At 49.4% G+C, this 18,532-nt stretch overlaps 1 protein-coding gene across 1 annotated transcript in view; it reads right to left on the bottom strand.

Moving 5' to 3' along the window:
* DNAH1 (dynein axonemal heavy chain 1) overlaps window positions 1–18,532 on the bottom strand; it is a 3,604,831-nt gene that overhangs the window by 1,097,278 nt on the left and 2,489,021 nt on the right. Inside the window, exon 50 of the mRNA XM_069644003.1 lies at window positions 3,625–3,760. Within this exon, the coding sequence (XP_069500104.1) occupies window positions 3,625–3,760 (136 nt within the window). The remainder of the gene's footprint in view (window positions 1–3,624; window positions 3,761–18,532) is intronic.

Raw genomic sequence — 18,532 nt, 5'->3', positions numbered from 1 at the left:
TCTTTCCCTCATAATTATTCCTTCCGGTCCAACCCACTCTGCCAAAGACATCTTGGATGCACTCATCTCCACAAACATCGCTCTCTCCAACCCTCTAACTACTCCTCTATCCTGAACTGATCACTCGCTCCTCTCTTCCCACCTGGTGCTCCCGGGCCCCCAGGCAATGTCTCTGCCTGCACTGCCAGTCTCCTTCTCCGTCATTCCACTGATGAAGCGTGTGTCAGTCGCTGCATTTGCTGACACCTTCATTCCCCCTCCGACCCCTGCTATTGACTCTCATACCGACTCATCACTTGCTAACCTCCATCTCTCCATCTCCAACACTCTGGACATCCTTGCCCCTGCCCTGAGGATCTGCATGAAGCCTGCCTCCAAGTGCAACTCTTGGTTTGACCCTGACCTGGCAGCTCTGAAACGCAAGTGCAGAGTTGCTGAGCGGAAGTAACAGGGCTCGAGAACATCCTCTGACAAATTGGCCTGCTGCCTGCTCCAAAGGCAATATCGACTCTCCATCCGCTCTAAGAAGAGGGTTCATATGCAAGCCTGCATCTCTGGGGACACCAATAACATGGCTGAACTATTCAAAATCTGCAAGGAATTTACCAATCCTACTGAAGTCTCCTCCTCTCCTCTTCTCTCCCAGGCCCTCTGCACTGCACTGTATTCCCACTTCTCCACCAAAACTCAGGACATCCTGTCCTCACTCTCCTCTACCCATCCTCCCCATCCCCCAACTCTTTTGCCTCCCTTGGCCCCTCTCTCGCTCTTCCCCATACTCTCATCCTTCTTTCCCATTGCACCGGATGAGGTCTCTAGAATAGTCCGCTCTATGAAAGTCTCATCCAACCAGGTGCTCCCCTGTTCTTCCAGAACTATCAATGACAATATCTCCTCTCTCACTCCTGCCTTGGCTGACTTCTATAACCATTCCTTTGCCATTGGAACTTTCCCACAACCCCTCCCTTGTGCACCCTCTTCCAAAAAGCAGTCTGCAGACCCTTCCTGCCCAGCTAACTATCACCCTATCTCCATCAACCCCTTCCTGGGCAAACCCCTAGAAAAGTTAGTCATCCCCCAACTGGCCCACCACACCAGTCTGGCTTCAGAGCATCCAGAAGCACGGACGCTGCTCTCCTGAACACCAGTAAAGACCTGCTATCAAATCTGGATTCCAACTCTCCCTCTGTTCTGATCCTTCTAGATCTCTCCTCTGCCTTTGACACGGTCAACCATGCCATCCTCATAAATCGTCTCTGTGATACCCTATGCATCACAGACCGGGCACTGGCCTGGGTGACCTCCTTCCTCGCTAACTGACATTCCCAAGTGCAACCTCACCCTTTCCTCTCCTCCACCTCACTCTCTACCTGCAGCGTCCCTCAGGGCTCTATCCTATCGCAGTGGCTCTTCAATATCTATCTTGCCCTTCTGGCCCACCTGATCTCCACCTTCTCTCCTCACTTCCACTACTATGTGGATAACACAAAGCTCACCTTTAAACTTCCCTCCTCTCTCTCCTCTTCTTCCACTGTCATACCTTACTACCTGACTGCTACTCAGGCATGGTGCTCTGCTAATGATCTCTGCATTAATGCCATTAAGACGGAGATCCTACTCATTGGGATGCCTGCTTCTTGTTTCCCTCCCACTCTCTGGCTGCCCTCCTTCGGTCCCCTCCCTTAACCCTCTTCTGAGGCAAAAAATCTTGGGGTAATCTTTGACTCCGCTCTCTCCTTCTCCTTCACATCACGCACCTTTCCAAGAAGTCCAACTTTCAGCTCCATCTCGTCAGAGGCATTCTCCCTTTACTCGCCTTCCCCCAGAAGCTCAGTGTCTCCAGAGCTCTGGTTCTCTCTAGGCTGGACTACTGCAACAGCCTCTTCCTCAGTCTGCCTCTTTCCTCCCTTTGCCCTCTTCAACTTATCCAAAATAGGGCTGCAAGACTTATCCTTGGTCTCAAGCCCAGGGACCGCATCTCTTCAGCCCTAAAATCTCTCCACTGGCTCCCGGTGGCTGCAAGGATCAAAGTCAAGACTCTCTGCATAATCTACAAGGCTTTTACGGAGGTAAAAGCATTGGGTGGGCTGTACATACGAAGTCTATTCTTAGTGATCTAGGAACGGTGTGCCTAGGGGAGCATCCGTCCACCCGAGTTGATGTATATGTATCCACCCTGAAGGAAGCTATAAAAATAAATGCAAGGGAAAGACTAAAGAGTAAGGCTGTACTTATGAAGCAAGGTCCGGAATATTTGTCCCTCCAGAGCATGGTTGGTAATCATATTTACCTGGACCTAATAAATCCTCCATGCAAACTATCATTGTACGCCCGTTTGAGACTGGGGATTTTACAAACCGCTTTTCTCACAAAAACCTGGACTTATAACGGATCGGGCTTCCGCCCCATGTGTAACTTGGCTGAAGAAACATGTATTCACATTATATTGATTTGTCCCAACACAATGAAACTGAGGTGTTCTTATTTGAAACCTATTTTCAAAGAAGCGGGGATCCATCACGATCACGTAGATGAAGCTACTATGTATCTAAGACAGTCAATGCGATCGCATGTTATATTTGTAACAGCAAGTTATATGCATAGGGCGTGGCTTCAACGATCAAAGACTCTGAAACATGCCACTATGGGAACGCAAATAATGGACTGATGCAATTTTACAGTTACATTTGTCATGTGTTATTATGGAATTCGGTTTGTCACCGTGAGGAGTAAGGTTGCAACTTGTGCAAATCTGCAAGGCTGCGAGCTTGGCTCTCCCTGCAGGAGCAGTTTCAAATGATCAAATATAGGGGTTCTGTTTCGCCCTCAGATGGCAATATTTTCAGTTATTGCATGATTTTAGCAATTAATAGGGCCCACCTGATAGCCCCCAAGTCAATATTAGCGATTAAGCTCTGCTTTATATAATTTTATCTTGGAAAATTCTCTGATTAACTGTGTTTATGGTTTTTGTGTCTTTTACATTTTTGTATTTGATGGTTGGATGTGTTTTAAACTGTGCACTGCTTAAAGGTTTTACACTGAATAAAAGCTTAATTGACTGACTGAATATGGTGCGCGTGATGTGATATGTGATGCAGGAACACAAGGAGCCTAGGAGGAATTCATCTGATGTGAGCAGGAACTGTCAAGTATTGGGAGTCAGAAGGCAGTCCCTGCGGGAGTACCAACACAGGTGGTAAACATTTTTGTGTCAGTCTAAAGATTTGGGCAGAAACTATCTAGTGCATTACCAATGGGATATTAAGGGCACGGATGGGCAGTACTTGTGCAGATACAGAGATTGGAAGCAACAAGAAATATGTACATTGGTATTATTGTAGATATATGCTGTTCCTATGTGGGTATGAAGAAAAGAGACGTAACCATGTGGGTGTCAGAGAGATGTGAAGTTCCTGTGAAGTAGGTATGTTGTGAACGGTTGTTTGAGATGGACATTATCTGTGTGGGACCTGCAATAGATGCACAGTAAAAAGAAGATGCACATGGTTCAGAGGAGGTGAGCAGCACTAGAGACTGTAAGAACTGATAAGTATTACCAAAATATGCATGCTACATATTCAAACCAGTGCCTGTATGTTGGTCCAGACAGGTAGGCAGTACCTGAGTGTCTGTAAAGAGGAAAGTAATCTGAATGTCCTGCAGCCCAGCCTTCAGCAAAATTCCCTTGATGTCCTCTCGCCACTCAGGAATTCCATAGTTCTTGGCAAGTTCAATTTGGAAACATTCATATTCTGACCTGAAAGCATGAAAGTGGTAACAATGAACACGTGAAGGAGAAACAAGCTTTGCCTGAACACATGTACTTTCATAGAAGCATTCTTGAATTATTTAGGTATCCTTGGCAGTGTCATAACAGTGAAAACACGCAGTGGAAAAGTCAATTGATCTATGTTTTCTATGGGATTGGGGGGATTGGCGAGCGCCACACTCGGACGGAGTTCTGAATGTTAACATGTTAAACTTCAGACAACCCACTAACAAAAAACTCAGCATTTCTGCAGACTTACCCCACTCAAAAATCTCACACAACCATCTCTTGCACAACAACCCGCACGCACTTCACAACACTGCAACAACACATAAGCAACACCGACAGCACACGAGGACTGACATCGATCCGAGACTCGCACCAAAGCTCAGCACCCGGTGTATACCGAGTTGCAGCTGCCAAAAGAACACCACTCCTCTCACTATCCTACTCCCGCTTCACCTACTAACCCATCCCACCTTCTTGTCTGCAGAACCACCAGAGCACCTGGGGACCAACTCCGTTGGTGAGGGTGCGTGGTACAAATACCTTTAACATTTAACATTATCAGTATCAACACCTGTAAAACTTTCCGATCCCACAATGACAGTATTGCCAATAACCTTGAGTCCTTCGATAACATTTGCCTGTGCGCAACAGTGCTACTATGATCACTACCTCCATGATCCCTACAGTAGGGCCTGTTGGGGGTCCTCGGGAATAGCCCTGAGCAACAACTGATCGCACCTGAAGTGAGAGATACGTACACAGGTAGCTGTTTTGGGACTGACCCTGCCGATATGATATGACATGTAGCCCGTTGATATATTCAAACGCGACTGGCAGAAGAAGCACGAGAATCAGAAGTTCCCACTGTGTGCCAGAAAGCACCCCCCTGGCGGAGGAGAGGAGCTGAACCGTGTCGGCCCGGGCTGGTTGAAGGAACTGGACAGATCGGATTCAGCGGTCTGAGACCTAAGCAAGGAGCAGTGCAGCGGAGGGGGGCCTCAAGCACTGCCCTTCCCCCTCCGGCCTCGGGCAGTGTGAGAGCTGGAGCTGAGGCCCCTATGGTGGAGCCCGCCGAGCGGTCCGGAACAGAGATCCAAGCCGATAGCTGTGGGGGAGAGGAGCGTCGAGCGCCAGCGGATCGCGGGCACTCCTTGGAACGCGTGGACCACTACGGAGGTTGCCGGACCAGTGTGCCGGAGCCAGGAATGGGTGGCGCTCCCAGTCTGTAGCATGGAACAGGGGCACCATCAAAGGTGATTGGCCTAGTCGGGGGAAGAGCACCTCTGTGGAACTCACCGTTGGTGACAGCAGACATCGGACGGCCTGATCCAGCCAGATACCGAGTAGTACCCAGGAGAACGGGCACACAACGGAAGTCGCCGGGCCCACATCGCAGACCTTACTTGCGTTCTATCGGAGGTAAGAGGGGCACCTACCCCCGGACCTAAACAACGGTGGAAGAAGACATAATACACAGATCCCAGATGGGAAATGTAAGGTGACTTGGGCTTAACAGGAGTGGACCTGCTTCCCCATAACAGTAGTACAGTACGGTCCAGTTGGGACCCTACAGCAACATTTCATAGCAGACTGCAGGAGGGAGCAACGGGCCACCAGACGGAGCTGGGACGGGTGCATAGGGTGCCGTTGTAGCGCCTCCGCCGTCCCGGATTGTGCAAGGCGAGCCAACGGGATGGTTTGGAAAGATAGAGGGGGGAGCCGGGAGATAATCGAACCTATAAGAAAGTAAAACTGAGCGCATTATCTGCAGCGCAGCTCACAAAAGACGCTGACAGTGTGGGTGGAAAAGAAGAAGCTGGCGCAGATGGAGTAGAGGAACGAGAATAATAGCTGGTGAGAGAGGGAGCCCACTGATAGTACTGGAGGCTGCGACGAGCACGCTCCAACGCTACGGTTCAAAGGGACTCCAAGAAACGGGTTGACAGCTGTGCAGAGGAGCAGGGTGCGCAGTGCCTGGCGCCAGGGGACAGCTCCCCCCCATATACCAGTTGGGGCTGCCTGGAACCGCCAATTCGAAACCCAAGACCCTGGGCTTACAGTATAGAGAAGAAAAGAGGAGCCTCTACAGAACACAGCGTGAAGATACACGCTCTCATCGGAGGTGGCCGGCGAGGGAGGTGGAGGAAGGGAGGCGGGTGTATACAACCTCTATAAGGACTGTATGTGGAGTGTGGACCACCAAAGTGGAGGAGCGGGCAGGGGCATAGAGGCCAGGCCCAATAACAGCCAAATGTAAGGAAGATGACGGTGGAGCAGTGAAATGTCACAAAGCCAATAAGAGACCAAAAGACCACTAGTCAGCTGTGTCGCTGACACTAGACGTTCGTGCCTGGTCTGCACCCACTGCCTTCGACTGGAGCGACCCAGATTGAGGAATCAAAATAAAGACTGGCCCACCAAGAACAAGCACACCGGCCAGAACTCAGGAAGGTCAGTTGGAAAGGTGCTGGAGACAAAGACAACAGAGGCACACTGCATCACCTTCTCCCTCCCCCACCTGAACTGGCAGTCCAGTCAGAAAGCACTCCCCTAAACACAATGGCTTCTGATAAGGAGGAACTGTTGAACTGTCTGAAGGGAATGGAAGCCAGGCTAACACGCACATTCCAAAACCAGTTAGATCAAATGAAGGAAGAACTGAAATCCTTGCTACAGGAGGTCAGCAAAGAAATGGCGTAATTGGGAGAAAGAGTAGACATAGTGGAAAACGGACTCTCATGCATGGCGGAAGAAACTAAACAGAATAGTGTCCTGCTGGACCAACTGGCTAACGTAACAAACAATCTGGAGCTCCAGGCGGAGGATCCCAAAAACTACTCAAGGAGATCTAACATCAGGGTCAAGGGCCTAGCAGAATCAGTGCTGGATAAAGACTTAAGGGACACCATGGAGCAATGCTTCAGCAGCTTGCTTAAAGACACCATACCCAAGAAGATCGGGTTCGACAGACTACACCGGGTGGGCCCCAAGAAGAACAATCCAGGAGCAAGGCCACGGGACGTACTGACAGCCATGACGTCCTACTGCCTGAAAGATGACATCATGAGAGCGGTGAAAACCCACACCGAACTCGCAATAAATGGTGCCTGCATACAACTATACCAAGAGCTAGCATTGGTCACCCTCCACAAAAGAAGGCTAATGCAGCTGATAACAGCATATACCGTACAGATGGACGCAACCGTTTGGCCTATCATTCACATGTGAGGGGAAACAGAGGAGAATCAACACCTGTGAGGAAGGCCTCTCACTTCTGCAACTGGACGACAGCCAAACCTGAACCAACGCTAGGCCACCGCTTAACCCTACAGGTACAGCAGTTAACCCATGGGAATGGTCGACGGAAAGAAGACGAAGACCGAGAAAGGCAGAAAAAATTAAGGAGCTGCAGCAAAGTCAAGAATGACAGGATCGACAGGCGTATACACTGGGCGGTGCTCCATGAAACATACACTGGTAATGAAACAGCCCGGGAACCGCAGGCCGTACAGATCATGATTGAGGTGTCTGCACGGAGGTAGGAGGACATTACATCTTGGAAGCTGAGTCATGATAAGGGTAGATCCTGGCAGTCTGAACACTGGGGAAAACGAATGGCCCAAATGCCCGTATGAGACCGGCGGGTGGATTCTCAGGAACCCAAGCCACAAGAATTCCCAGGCGGAGGGGGTAGGGGAGGAGGGTAGGAAAGCGGGGAGGTGGGCAGGAGGAGGAGAGAAGAGCCAAGAGTCACGAAAGAAATACAAGCCAGAAGTCCAAGGATCCCAGACCGGAAGCAGGAGGTGAGACAAAAGGACCGCCCTAGACCCCGGTTCGATAGAGGAGGCGACAATAGTATCAATTAATGTGCAGGGGCTGAACTCCCCTCGTAGAGCAATTCTGGGTAGACTAGAAGCGAAGCACGTAGCAATAGTAATCCTTCAGGAGACACACCTCCTCCAGAAGGATGAAAAGAGGATGTGATGTAAGACATACCCACTCCAGTATTATGTAACGCTCACCTGATTCTCGCAGAGGCGCCGGTCTTGACTGGGCGACTACCGTATCTTCAAAGGTGATGTGTAGCACCCGGTTGGCTCTTTGGGCTGGACCTCTGTGCACTGTATGCCTGACGTGTAGAGTAAGATGTCTGCAGATAGAAAATATGGGGTTAATGAACTGGGGTTATTGGGGTGTCCCTATCTCTTTCCTCTTCTCCTCTCCTGTAGACCCCCAAAGGTTAACGCTCTCACCTTAGGTAAGTGAATGCCCAGCTCTCCATCTGCCTCGGGGCAGGGTGCTGTAACCAGTTTCTTCACTGGATAGGTAGCGCAGGCCTCTTGACTTCAGAGGACTGCTGTCCGTCGTTTACTGCACGAACGGTAAGTTTCGAGTCATTCAAATGTCTTTAAAGTGTTTAGTAATGATGTCTCTTGTTTTGCAGGGTTCCGGCGATGGCGGATGACGGGCTGAAGTGAGTTGAAGATGGAGCCCGTGTGATGAATAGAAGCGCCTGGAAGCACGTAAGTAAGCGCTTGTTGCCTGCTTCACTATGCGCTATAACTGTCTTTTTATTTTGCAGGTACGAGTTCGGAGCGGCTGCACTGGATTAGATGTGGAAAGGAGTAATGGCACGTGAGTATTAAAGTTCCCCAATGTCTTTAAACGCACCTTGTTTTGTCTTTCAGATGCGGGATGCAGCGCCGAAGGCCTCCGGAGCGTACGAAGAGTAGGTAAGCCTTTGCCTTTCAGATGCCGGAATGCTAACCTGTTCTTTCTTGTCTTTATAGGTGTTGCTGAAGACTGGATTCAGGATGGTAAGCCTTTGCCTTTCAGATGCCGGAATGCTAACCTGTTCTTTCTTGTCTTTATAGGTGTTGCTGAAGACTGGATTCAGGATGGTAAGCCTTTTTCCTTAGGCCCAGGACCGGATGCAGAAGACACGATGAGCGTTCTGCTGCAGAGGTTGCAGAATAACGCAAAGCAAGATTCATCCACCGGGTGTGGTTTAAATAGCCTCCTGTAGTGCTTAGGTGTCTCCTTCCACAGCCACGCCTAAGTAAGAAAAGAGTTCCTGGTAAGAAAAGAGTTCCTGCCTTCCAGAAGAGTTCCAGTGTTCTGAATCTAGGGAGTGGCTCCAGCCCCACCCAACGGGAAAAGTAGTTCCAAACAGAAGAGGATCAGAGGCTCAACTGGCAGGCAAGTAAGCAGCATGGTCTGCTGAAGGTAAGTCCACCCAAGCATTATGAGCCCGGCGCTTCCAGCGCTGGGACTGGGCATATTTATGAGCCTGGTGCCACTGGCGCCAGGACTGGGTCCAAAAGGTCCCAATTGGGACTGGTTGGCACTCGGAACCTGGGTTATGGATCTGCTTCCAAGGGAGTTGGGAAAACCCTGACCTTTTGGAAGCAGAGATCATGACAGTACCCCCGCTCAAGGCCCCTCCCAAACCGGGCTTCTCCGGGGGTTTTGGCTTGTCAGGAAATGTTCGGTGAAATCTTTTGATTAGGCGAGGAGCGTGGACATATTCAGCAGGTTCCCAGGATCTCTCTTGGGGGCCGTAGCCTTTCCAGTCAATTAGGTAGAATAGTTTATATTTGGAGATCTTGGAGTCCAGAATGCTTTTGACTTCAAACTCGAGTTCTCCATCCACTAGGATAGGTTTTGGAGATTTGGTTAGTCGGGTTTGAGGTTGCACGGGTTTTAATAGAGAGACGTGGAAGACCGGATGTATCTTCATGTGCGGGGGCAAGTCCAACTTGACCGCTACTGGGTTTACTATGGTAGTGATGGAATAGGGACCAAGGTATCTTGGGTTGAATGTGCGTGGCCCTTTTAGAGATAGATATTTGGTGGATAACCAGACTTGATCCCCTACTTGATAGTGAGGGGCTTCCTTCCGATGTTGATCTGCTCCTTTCTTGTATTGTTCTTTAGCCCTTTGAAGGTGAGAAACAGCTTCCTTAAAGGCTTGGGTGATTGTAGAATGCAGGTAGTCTACTGCTGGTGTTTCAAGATCTTGGAGGGGATCCAACTCCGAGGTTCGAGGGTGACTGCCGTACAAAAGAAAAAACGGGGTTTTCCCAGTTCCCGAATGGACAGAGTTATTGTAGGCATACTCGGCTATCCAAAGGATATCTTTCCAAGTTTTTTCAGTTTGTTGCAGCATGCAGCGTAAATACTGTTCCAGAGTTTGATTGGTCCTCTCGGTTTGTCCGTCGGTCTGAGGGTGGTGACTGGTCGATAGTCTCACATCAATTTGAGCCGACCGACAGCAACTTCGCCAAAAATGAGAAATAAATTGACTACCTCGATCCGAAATTAGAACCGAAGGAAAACCGTGCAGTCGGACGATGTTTTCGAGAAATTCTCGGGCCAGAGTTGCTGCTGTTGGCAAGCATTTGAGCGGAATGAAATGCGCCATCTTGGAGAATAAGTCCACGATTACTAGAATCGTATTGTATCCGGAGCATGGAGGTAGATCGGTGATGAAGTCCATAGAAAGCGTATGCCAAGGGCGAGGTGGGATGTCAATAGGGCGTAAGAGGCCTGCTGGTCTTTCCTTTTGACTCTTGTTTTGGGCGCATACTCCACAGGACATTATAAAGTCTCTGATATCTTTTTTCCAAGACGGCCACCAGAAGTAGCGCTTGATCTTTTCTGAGGTCTTGGCTATACCGGGATGACCTTCCATTAAAGAGTCGTGATAACAAGAGATTACTTTTTTCTGTAAATCTGTGCTGGGTAGGTATAATCGTTCTTGGAAATACAATAAGTTGTCCTTTACTGCAAAGTCCTTTCCCTGCAGATGCCAATTCTGTATGTCTGCTGGAGTTACAAGTTGCCTGGCTTTATCCTTAACTTCCTCTATGGATTCGGTGGCGATTACACCCAGAATTCTTTGTTCGGGAATGATTGGTACAGGTTTAGGGTTGACCAAGTGTTCTTCCACTCCCATCCGAGAAAGGGCATCGGCTTTACCGTTCTTTGTACCAGGTCGATAGGTAATTATGAAGTCAAACTCGGCAAAGAGTAATGCCCAACGGAGTTGTCTAGAGGATTGGGCTTTTGCGGTCTTCAAATATTGCAGGTTTCGGTGATCCGTAATCACAGTAACGGTGTGTCGGGCCCCCAGCAGATAATGCCGCCAAGCCTTAAAGGCAGACTTGATAGCCAGAAGTTCCTTGTCAGTAATCGTGTAATTGATTTCAGGAGGCGAGAATTTGCGGGACCAAAATGCCACGGGATGCAACTGATTGGTTACCGGGTCCTTTTGTGATAGAACTGCCCCCATGGCAAGGCTTGAAGCATCAGTTTCCAGGATGTAGGGGAGTTCGGGGCGAGGGTGTTTTAAGATTGGTGCAGAGATAAATTTAGTCTTCAAATCCTGGAAAGCTTGTTCCGCCTCGGTAGAACATTCAAAACGTTTGTTTTTCTTTAACAAGGCAGTGATGGGCTGGACTATTCGAGAGAATTCGGGGATAAACCTGCGGTAAAAGTTAGCGAAGCCTAACATGCTTTGCACACCTTTTACGGAGGATGGTGATGGCCATTTGAGAACTGCATCGACCTTCTTTGAATCCATACGCACTCCGCCAGGTGATAATATGAATCCCAAGAATTCAACTTCAGTCACGTTGAAAACACATTTTTCCAACTTAGCGAAAAGTTTGTGTTGACGCAATCTTTCGAGGACCATTTTCACGTGTTTCCGATGTTCAGATTCCGATGAAGAATAAACGAGGATGTCGTCAATGTAAACAACAACACATACATCTATGAGCTCTCTGAGGACATCGTTCATAAAATATTGAAAGGCGGCCGGGGCATTGCAAAGTCCGAAGGGCATGACCTGATATTCAAATAGCCCATACTTGGTGCGGAAGGCTGTCTTCCATTCATCGCCCTCTTTTACTCGTACCAAGTGGTAAGCTCCTCTAAGATCCAGCTTTGTATATATGCATGCTTTTCTGACTTGGTCCAGGAGTTCAGGGATCAAAGGTAACGGATATCTATTCTTAACGGTGATCTGGTTCAGGGAGCGATAATCGATACAAGTTCTAAGGTCTCCTTCCTTTTTTGGAACGAAGAACAAAGCTGAAGAAGCAGGGGACTTGGAAGGACGAATAAACCCATTTGCCAGGTATTGATCCAGGTATTGTCGAAGGTGAAGGTTCTCAGGCTCGGTCAGGGCATAAATTCTACTACAAGGAGGAGTAGATCCAGGTATCAGGTCTATCTGGCAGTCATAAGACCTATGAGGAGGTAGAGAGTTAGCCTGATCCTTCCGGAAAACATCTTGGTATTCTAGGTATTCGGGAGGTAACTGGGGAGTCTCTGAAGAAATTGCGGCCAGTGCAACACCAGATGGAGGGTGACAAGTAGAGACACATTCTGGAAACTGGACCGTTCTTGCTCGGCAATCGATCAGAGGATTGTGTTTCTCTAACCAAGGTATTCCTAGAATAATCTGAAACTGAGGGGCCTTGATCACATCGAACACGATCTTCTCATGGTGTCCATCTTGACTTACTAGCGTCACCTCTTGAGTGGTATGCGTTACTGGCCCGGAGGCTATCTCCGTACCATCCACCGTAGTAATGACGTCCTTTACAGCCTTGGGACAAAGAGTTAGATTCATCCTCAAAACCATTTCATGATCCACATAATTGCCGATGGCACCGCTGTCGACGTAAGCTTCAATTGCATGTAATCGATCCGGATTATCAGGGCTAATGAGGACCATAGGTATCACGAAATGCGAGGTCACGGAACTGGTTTTCACGCTCGGCAAGAGGACCTCTATTCTTGTCGGGCGAGGTCGTTTCCCTGCTCAGAGTTTGTAACTTTGGTAACTGCAGCTCCTACTGCCTTCTTGGCAGGTTTCACCGGACAGTCTCGAAGAAAGTGCCCCGAGTTTCCGCAATATAGGCATAATTGTAACTGTTTCCTCCTTTCCAGCTCCATTTGTGTTAGAGGACCTTTCAGACCCCCTATTTGCATGGGTTCCCCGGAGTCTACTCCTTTGGAAGGAGTTGGCGGTTTGGAAAATACTCGAGCATCAAACTTGGAACGATCGGCCTTCCTGTTCTGCAGCCTGTGATCTATTTGAACGACCAAGTCTATATAATCCGAACAGTCTTGTGGGGGATTCACTACTTGGGCTAAAACGTCTTTGAGCTCTCCACGTAGACCTCTATAAAACAGCGTAATCCTTTTGTCCTCAGGCCATTGAGTTTCCACTATTAGTCTATTGAAAGATGCAATATAAGCCAAAAGGTCTTGATTACCCTGTCGCAACGAAAGAAGCTCATTGTCCAAGGCCTGCCCCTGTGAATGTCTTGCGAACAGTTTTTCCATACTAAGCTGAAAGGCTTGAAAATCATGGAGAACCGGATCATCTTGATTAACTAGAGGGATCGACCAGTCTGACGCATTGCCACTAAGGTACGAAAGTACAAAAGCTACTTTTGCTTGATCAGTTGGAAAGGCTGCTGGCCGGCATAAGAAGTGCAACCGGCACTGATTGATAAATACTGCAAACCTCTTTGGGTCACCAGAAAATCGTTCGGGCGGAGCCAGAGGTACATTCCCAGGTAGGTTGATCTGCACTGGATTCATAGAGGATGTTGAAGGAAGATTTGCCCCTGATGCGGGTAACGTAGTCTGTCCGGCTTGTGACTGTAGCACTTGTCTAGCAAGATTGTCTGTTCTCTCCTTGGAAATAATTAGTTCCCTTCTTAGAGCATTCGTTTCCTGACGAGCTGCATGCACTTCTGCCCTTAGTTCCCCAAGTAACTGGGCTAGGGGGTCAGTATCCGAGGTTTCCATAGCGCCTGGGCGAGAGTTTTGCGGTAGGCTTTGCGTTCTGTAACGCTCACCTGATTCTCGCAGAGGCGCCGGTCTTGACTGGGCGACTACCGTATCTTCAAAGGTGATGTGTAGCACCCGGTTGGCTCTTTGGGCTGGACCTCTGTGCACTGTATGCCTGACGTGTAGAGTAAGATGTCTGCAGATAGAAAATATGGGGTTAATGAACTGGGGTTATTGGGGTGTCCCTATCTCTTTCCTCTTCTCCTCTCCTGTAGACCCCCAAAGGTTAACGCTCTCACCTTAGGTAAGTGAATGCCGAGCTCTCCATCTGCCTCGGGGCAGGGTGCTGTAACCAGTTTCTTCACTGGATAGGTAGCGCAGGCCTCTTGACTTCAGAGGACTGCTGTCCGTCGTTTACTGCACGAACTGTTACTCACCGCACGGGAGTGGACAAGATAGGAGGCCAAACCAGCGAGACTGTGCGTTGATTGAAGAGCTCGGGTTGGAGCCTCCACCCGAGCCTCCTCTCTATGAGGGAAAACGACCTTTCTGATGATATGACCCACTGCTGATATGTAAGCCAGACAGAGGGACCGATCACCCGAAAGAGCGGGGAGAAAACGCGCCGCCACGGACCCAGCTGCAAGAAACAACAACAATTAATCACTTGGAATAACAGCGACTATCAATAGATGGGGATAGGACAGAATAGTACCTGAACAACCCAATCCTAGGAGCCTGATACCACAATGTTCTGATAGTCCTCTAGGAAGTCACAGTACCCTTTACTCCAGGATGCAGAACAACAACGATAGTGCAAAATAATAAACGGGGAATGTTAGTTGGGTAACTAGTCCCGGGCGGAACGAGGGACGCACTAGATTCGGGTAGGTGCACAACTGCAAGGCGTCCCCAAAGTGCACTTTAAACTCTTGAGCCAAAATGGGAAGACAATCCTTATAACGATCCAAAAGTCGGTACACGAGCGAGCAGGAAGGTAACAGAATCAGCAGGCAGACAGTCCTTATAACAATCCACAAGTCGGAACACGAGCGAGCAGGAAGGTAACAGAATCAGCAGGCAGACAGTCCTTATAACAATCCACAAGTCGGAACACGAGCGAGCAGGAAGGTAACAGAATCAGCAGGCAGACAGGCAGTCCTTAATTCAAAAGAGGGTTTGTTTACCTGAGCACGGGATGAAGCAGAATAGAACCGTAAGGAGGAGCTTCAGGAAGTAGGGCGAAAGAAGGAACTTAAGCGCCGGTTGTAACTATCAAACAGAAGCAGCGTCCTCCGGGCTGCAGCCGCTTATATCAATGAGGAGGTGGAGCCAAGTGAGTGGAGATCACGTGATATTAAGGACTACGAATTCCCTTAGGTTTCATGGGAATCGTAGTTCGGAACCGTCTGGCTGTTGCAGTAGTCGTTAGCCTCCAGGGCATTTTCCACTTCATCAGGAATGGCGCTGCAGAATGCCGAAGAGAACGGCGCAGCGCAATAGTTTTGTCGGATGTCCTTTTCCGCAGCCGGCTCTGAGGTAGGTATGGAGCACGGTGTCGTAGTGTGGAACGGAGCCGAGGTGTGACAGCATCCGCCCCCAAAGGCGGCGCCCACCCCCTGCGCGCATGGAAGCGGCGTAGGAGTCTAGGAGAACGGATATTATGCAGCGGTTCCCAAGATCTGTCTTCAGGACCGTAGCCCTTCCAGTCAACCAGGTAAAACGGACGACCCCTGCGTAGTCGGAAGTCCAGGATATCCGCCACTTCGTATTCAACATCGCCCTGCACCCGCACGGGAGGGGGGCGGAGTGGCAAACGAGTAGCAGGAGGACAGGGCTTAAGGAGACACACATGAAAGACAGGATGCAATTTCCATGAGGCGGGCAGAGAAAGTCGCACCGCCACAGGGCTAACCACATCAGTGACAGAATAGGGACCCACAAATTTGGGCAAAAGCATGCGTTTACCAGGAATTTTCAGGTTGCGCGTAGATAACCAGACCTTCATGCCCACCTCGTATGTCGGCGCAGGACTCCGACGCCGGTCAGCATACTTCTTGGCCCTATTCTGGGCAGTGAGGAGATGCAAACGAACTGCCATGTGGACGGATTTGATGTCCCGAACGCATGCCTGAGCCGCTGGATTATCCAAGGGAACAGAAGGATCCAAGGGCAATGACCGTGGATGCTGCCCATACAATGCATAGAAAGGTGACACCCCAGAAGCCGAGTGCAAAGAATTATTATAGGCAAATTCAGCTGGCGGCAACATCGTCAACCAGGAAGACTGAAAGCGTAAGCACAGACAACGGAGGAACTGCTCTAGAGTAGCGTTGACTCTCTCAGTCTGCCCGTCCGTCTGAGGGTGATAGGCAGTGCTGTACCGATCGTCAATGTGTAAAGATACAGTTAAGGCTCTCCAAAAACGCGAGGTAAACTGTGGGCCGCGATCTGACACCACGATGGATGGTAGACCAAAGAAACGGAAGATGTGCTTGAGGAACATAGATGCCAAAACTGGTGCTGAGGGCAGACCCATACAAGGAATAAAGAGTGCCATTTTGGTGAAATAGTCAATGACCACCCAGACAGTATCAAAACCATCCACCGGAGGCAGATCCACTATGAAGTCCATGGAGACCATATACCACGGCTTGTGCGGCACCGGAAGTGGTTGCAATAACCCCACTGGTTTGGAACGTGATATTTTGCATTGGGCACACACAGAACAAGCGGCCAGATAGTCAACCACATCCCTAGACATAGAGGGCCACCACGCCCAGCGACGCAAAGAGTCCAGAGTTTTTTGTTGACCCGGGTGGGCCGCTATTAACGAGTCATGAGACCATTCCAGGGCGCGGAGGCGTGCCTCCCCGGGTGGCAAGTATAAACGACCCTGAATGTATGGCAATCCCTGTACTACATCGAGATTGAGGGCCATGCATTCCTCTGCATGTGAGGAAACCCATTCCGAGACCAGGGAGCGAAGCGAAGGCTGGGGTGTGCAACCACAAACCACCCTACAAGGTAACAATAGAGAACGGTCTGATGCAGAATTGCTCGGGTTGTGATTCAGACGCGATAATGCGTCGGCACATGTGTTGAGTCGGGCCGGCCGGAAGGTGATGGTAAAGTTGAACTGGGAAAAGAAGAGATGCCAGCGGGCCTGACGAGCGGTGAGGCATTTCATGGATTTAAACGCCAGGAGACTCCGATGGTCAGAGAAGACCGTGACCAGATGACGTGCACCCAGTAAATGGTGCCTCCATTCTGAGAAGGCGTCCTTGATGGCCAAGAGTTCTCTTTCAGTGATGGGGTAGTTGCGTTCGTATTGGGTTAGTTTTCTAGAATAATAGGCGACTGGATGGATCTCCCCGGAGTCAGGACAACGCTGAGACAGAACCGCCCCAATGGCGGAACCAGAAGCATCAGCCTCCACTAGAAAGGGTAGATGAGGATTAGGATGTTGTAAGACCGGAGCGGTGGAGAACGCAGCTTTCAAAGCCTCAAAGGCGTTCTGCGCCTCCTCATCCCATCGATATGGTTTCTTAGAGCTTGTCAGAGCAGTGAGGGGGGCTGAAATGGATGAAAAAGAGTGGATAAAACGCCTATAGAAATTAGCAAATCCCAGAAAGGACTGCAAGGCTTTAATTGAGGTAGGGACAGGCCATTCAAGTACCGCCTTAACTTTAGAACGACTCATTCTGATGCCTTGGTTGGTAAGGTTGTAACCGAGGAATTCAACCTCGGTAGTGTTGAATACACACTTCTCTGCTTTGACAAATAGATTGTTTTCCCTGAGCCGTTGTAGTACAAAGCGTACGTGTTCAGTGTGTTGTTCAGTGGAGGATGAGTATATTAAAATGTCGTCCAGATAAACAACAACAAACTGGTCTAGACAGTCATGAAAGATGTCATTCATAAAGGCCTGAAACGTGGCCGGAGCGTTACAAAGTCCGAAGGGCATCACTAGATACTCGAACAGACCATACCGGGTTTTGAATGCCGTTTTCCACTCGTCCCCTTCACGCATTCTGACGAGATTATAGGCGCCCCGGAGATCCAATTTGGTAAAGATGACAGAAGACCCGAGTTGATCCAAAAGGACTGAAATCAATGGAAGGGGGTACTGATTTTTTATCGTAATGGCATTCAATGCTCTATAATCAACACAAGGACGGAGGTCTCCTTCTTTCTTTGGGACAAAGAAGAGAGGAGACGCAGCAGGAGATTTAGAAGGTCTAATAAACCCAGTGACCAATGATTTGTCGATGTACTCTTTCAGTACCTTGTCCTCGGGTATGGTAAGAGAATACACTCTCCCAACCGGGATTTTAGAACCCGGCACCAGATCGATAGGGCAGTCATATGGTCTGCGAGGTGGCAGGTGATCTGCCCCCCCTTTGTCAAACACATCCCGAAAGGAGAGGTATTCCGAAGGAATGTGCGTAGGGGTAGAAACGGCCCCGATGACTGCCATGGATGCTACCAACGCCTGAGAGGATGATTCTGGATACACACTTGTGTTCTGAAAACATTTTTCATTGCACAAGGAGGAAGGGAACTGAACCACCCTGTTTGCCCAGTCAATAGAGGGATTATGGTGTCGTAGCCAAGGGATTCCCAATATGACCCGAAACTGGGGAGCTTTGATCAAGTCAAACGATAAGGATTCCACATGCCCGTCCTCTATCTGCATCCGTAGCAGAGACGTGTTTTGGGTCACCAGACCGGAGATCAAGGATGTACCGTCAACTGCATGTACAGTTTCGGGTTGAGCTTTAGACAGGACTGGTACGTTGTTTTTTACAGCATATTCGTAGTCCATATAATTACCGGTGGCCCCAGAATCAATAATGGCAAGGGATGAAAATGAAGTGTCAGGGGTCACGGTAAAGACTACCGGCAGGCTGACTGGGGCAAAAGCGACCCCGTGAG

Source organism: Ambystoma mexicanum, chromosome 2p (genome assembly GCF_040938575.1).
Source record: "Ambystoma mexicanum isolate Mex_15411 chromosome 2p, UKY_AmexF1_1, whole genome shotgun sequence".
Classification (NCBI taxonomy): Eukaryota; Metazoa; Chordata; class Amphibia; order Caudata; family Ambystomatidae; genus Ambystoma; species Ambystoma mexicanum.
Note: the sequence above shows the minus strand (reverse complement) of the source record. Positions and strands in the feature narration are given on the sequence as shown.